Consider the following 948-nt stretch of genomic DNA (forward strand, 5'->3'; position numbering starts at 1 on the left):
ATGTCTTCCCTGAACTTTACCACCCCCTTCCATCCTCCTACTTTCCTCCTGGCTGGCATTCCTGGGCTGGAAAAGGAGCAATTCTGGATTGCCTTTCCCTTCTGCATCATGTATACCATCGCTGTGCTGGGGAACATCACCCTTCTCATCATTATAAAGACAGAGCCAAGCCTGCATGAGCCCATGTACCTCTTCCTGGCCATGCTGGCCTTCACTGACTTGGTCCTCTCTACATCCACGCTTCCCAAAATGCTTGGCATCTTCTGGCTTGGCTCCAGGGAGATTGGGTTTCTCTCCTGTCTTGCTCAGTTGTTCTTCATCCACACCTTCTCGTCGGTGGAGTCAGGCGTGCTCATGGCCATGGCCTTGGATCGCTATTTCGCCATTTGCTACCCCCTGCGGCACTCCAGCATCCTCTCCATGCCGGTGGTGGTGGCCCTTGGGATCCTGGTGCTGGTGCGCGGGGTGCTTCTGGTGAGTCCCCTCTGCTTCCTGCTCCACAGGCTGTCCTTCTGCCAGCATCATGTTATCTCCCATTCCTACTGCGAGCATATGGCCGTGGTGAAGCTGGCGTGCGGGGACACCAGAGTCAATGTCGTTTATGGCCTCTTTGTGGCTTTTGTAGTGACAGGATTTGACATAGTCCTGATCTTTGTGTCCTACACGATGATTCTGCGGGTGGTAATGAGACTGTCATCCACGGACACACAGCTCAAGGCCGTTAGCACTTGTGCATCCCATGCCTGTGTCATCCTTGCGTTTTATGTCCCTGCCCTCTTCACGTTCCTCACCCACCGGTTTGGGCAGAGCGTCCCTCCCCATGTCCATATAATGGTGGCCAATCTCTACCTGCTGGTGCCCCCCATGTTAAACCCCATCATTTACGGTGTGCGAACCAAGCAGCTCTGTGAAAAGATGGTCCTCCTCTTCCAGCAGAAGGGAGCCTGA

General features: G+C 54.3%; 1 protein-coding gene across 1 annotated transcript; it reads left to right on the top strand.

Moving 5' to 3' along the window:
* Nucleotides 1–948, top strand: LOC116497051 (olfactory receptor 52R1-like). The gene has a single exon (XM_032200553.1). It carries the CDS (start codon nt 1–3, stop codon nt 946–948), a length of 948 nt encoding a protein of 315 aa, XP_032056444.1.

This window comes from Aythya fuligula, chromosome 1 (assembly GCF_009819795.1).
Source record: "Aythya fuligula isolate bAytFul2 chromosome 1, bAytFul2.pri, whole genome shotgun sequence".
Lineage (NCBI taxonomy): Eukaryota > Metazoa > Chordata > Aves > Anseriformes > Anatidae > Aythya > Aythya fuligula.

Excerpts from the sequence above, each read along its gene's own strand:
- LOC116497051 (XM_032200553.1), top strand. The coding sequence starts at position 1 with ATGTCTTCCCTGAACTTTACCACCCCCTTCCATCCTCCTACTTTCCTC.